The 1,932-nt window shown below is 58.4% G+C and overlaps 1 protein-coding gene across 1 annotated transcript in view; it reads left to right on the forward strand.

The window, feature by feature from the left end:
• Position 1: 1 nt before the first annotated feature.
• HM13 (histocompatibility minor 13) overlaps positions 2 to 1,932 on the forward strand; it is a gene marked incomplete at both ends in the record, with an annotated part of 6,429 nt that continues 4,498 nt past the window's right edge. Inside the window, 2 exons of the mRNA XM_010171335.2 lie at positions 2 to 97; positions 1,347 to 1,429. Coding sequence (XP_010169637.2) covers positions 2 to 97; positions 1,347 to 1,429 — 179 coding nt within the window. The remainder of the gene's footprint in view (positions 98 to 1,346; positions 1,430 to 1,932) is intronic.

The raw sequence follows: 1,932 nt of genomic DNA on the forward strand, positions 1-1,932 counted from the left end.
CTCCTCGGAGATGCCAGAGACCATCACCAGCCGAGATGCTGCTCGCTTTCCCATCGTTGCCAGTTGCACCCTTCTGGGGCTCTACCTCTTCTTTAAAGTAAGTGCACAGCAGTGCTGGGGCCAGGACCTGCCACCCCCCTGCCTGCTCAGGAGCTCCTGAAATGGGGCTGACTCAGTTTTTGGCTCCCTATTGAGTTGGGAGCCCTTAGTGTTGGGACAGAAGGTGTGAAGGGTGCACAGCTCGAGCTTTTCACAGAATCCCAGAGTGGTTTGGGTTGGAAGGGACCTGAAAGCTCATCCAGTCCCAACCCCCCTGCCAGCAGCAGGGACACCTTCCACTAGACCAGGTTGCTCAAAACCTCATCCAACCTGGCCGAGAACACTTCCAGGGAGGGGGGGACACTTTTCAGTGTCACCACGCAGGGGGATGTCAGTTCCCACCTGAATTGTCTCAGTTTGGGGGAAATCAGAGCCAGTTTGTGCACGAGTGGGTTCTGCAGAGCTGCTGAGGGGCCAGTTCCCCCCTGAGCTCTCCGTGGGCTGACCTGATGGTGCACAGGCTGAAAGCAGAGGGTGCCAGGGGCTGCTGAGCTGCAGATGTCCCTGTTGGGCTCTGTGTGGTGCTTCCAAAGCCGCCTCAGCTGCAGGCCTGGGGGATCACTAGGTGCCTTTTCTGCCCCTTTGCTCCTGGCTGGGACCAAGACACCAGGAAAAGAAACAGAGCCCGTGCAGCGTGGCCCTGCTGAGGTCGCTGCCTGATCGGCGGCTCTTCCTTTTAATATCTGCAGCCTGCCATGAGCTCCCTTCTCTCAGCATCCCCCCCCCAGGAGAGCACAGGGGACCCCGGGGTCCCCCACGCTGGGCTGTAGGGCTGTGAGTTGGCAGTGGGGACACTGAAGGGCAGGATTTCTAATAATACCCCGTTTAATGAGGACAGGACGGGCTCAGCTCGCTGCAGTGGTGAGGTGGGGCTGCTGCTGCTGCTCCCCTCTGCCCAGGCAGCCCCTGGGGGCGGTTGGTCCTCGCTCCCCGCTCGGGCTGGCTCTGCAGGGGACACCCAGGGAAGCTCTGTCCTCCTTTCCACAGCACAGGAGTTATTTTTTGACCTGAGCAGCTTGTAGATGTGCAGCAGCTCGCAGGCCCTTGTGCTTATTCTGTGAGCACGTGGCTCTTCCCAACGTATTTCACATCAGCAGTGCAAGAATTTGGGTTATTCCAGCTTTTTATTCTTCTCTTCTCCCTGGAGCACTGACACAGCAGCTGCTGATGGCAACATGAAGCGCTTCCTCGTGCTGTGGTGGGGAGGATGCTGTGGTGACTGACCCCTCTCTGTCTTTGCCTTGCAGATATTCTCTCAAGAGTACATCAATCTCCTGCTTTCCATGTATTTCTTCGTGCTGGGGATCCTGGCCCTGTCCCACACCATCAGGTAGAGCAGAGGGGAGGGTGCCCTGGCACGGTGCTGTCTGAGGCTGTGCACTCTGCGAGGCAGCAAGTGTGGTGGGGGGGTTTCTAGAGCACCATTGAGCCCAGTCCCAGCTCTTGGAGTGCTGTCCCTTGGCGGTGTGAAGGGCCCAGAGCAGAGCATGCTGTGAACCCTTCCTTGTGGGGGAACCAAAGTCTCAGGGGTCCCAGTGATCTGGTATCCAGTACAGCATCACTGGGAGAGCTCATGGAGGTGTGAGTGGCCACCAGCATGGGACAAGGCCAGCTCACCCCGAGGAGCTGCTGTGGCTGGGCACAGTCCTCACTGCCCTGCGGAGGGGAGAGCTCCACAGCACCCATGTTCCCCTTACTGGGACAGCTGGAGCTCGTGGTAACGTCCCCAACCTCTCGTGCTGGTGCTTGGCATGAGGTGTTGAAAGCTCTGGCTGTTTCAGTAACTGGAAAAGTTAAACTGGTTTCCTGTTTCCTGAGCTCTAGGCACTGGGG

Source organism: Antrostomus carolinensis, unplaced genomic scaffold, assembly GCF_000700745.2.
Source record: "Antrostomus carolinensis isolate BGI_N321 unplaced genomic scaffold, ASM70074v2 scaffold34090, whole genome shotgun sequence".
Classification (NCBI taxonomy): Eukaryota; Metazoa; Chordata; class Aves; order Caprimulgiformes; family Caprimulgidae; genus Antrostomus; species Antrostomus carolinensis.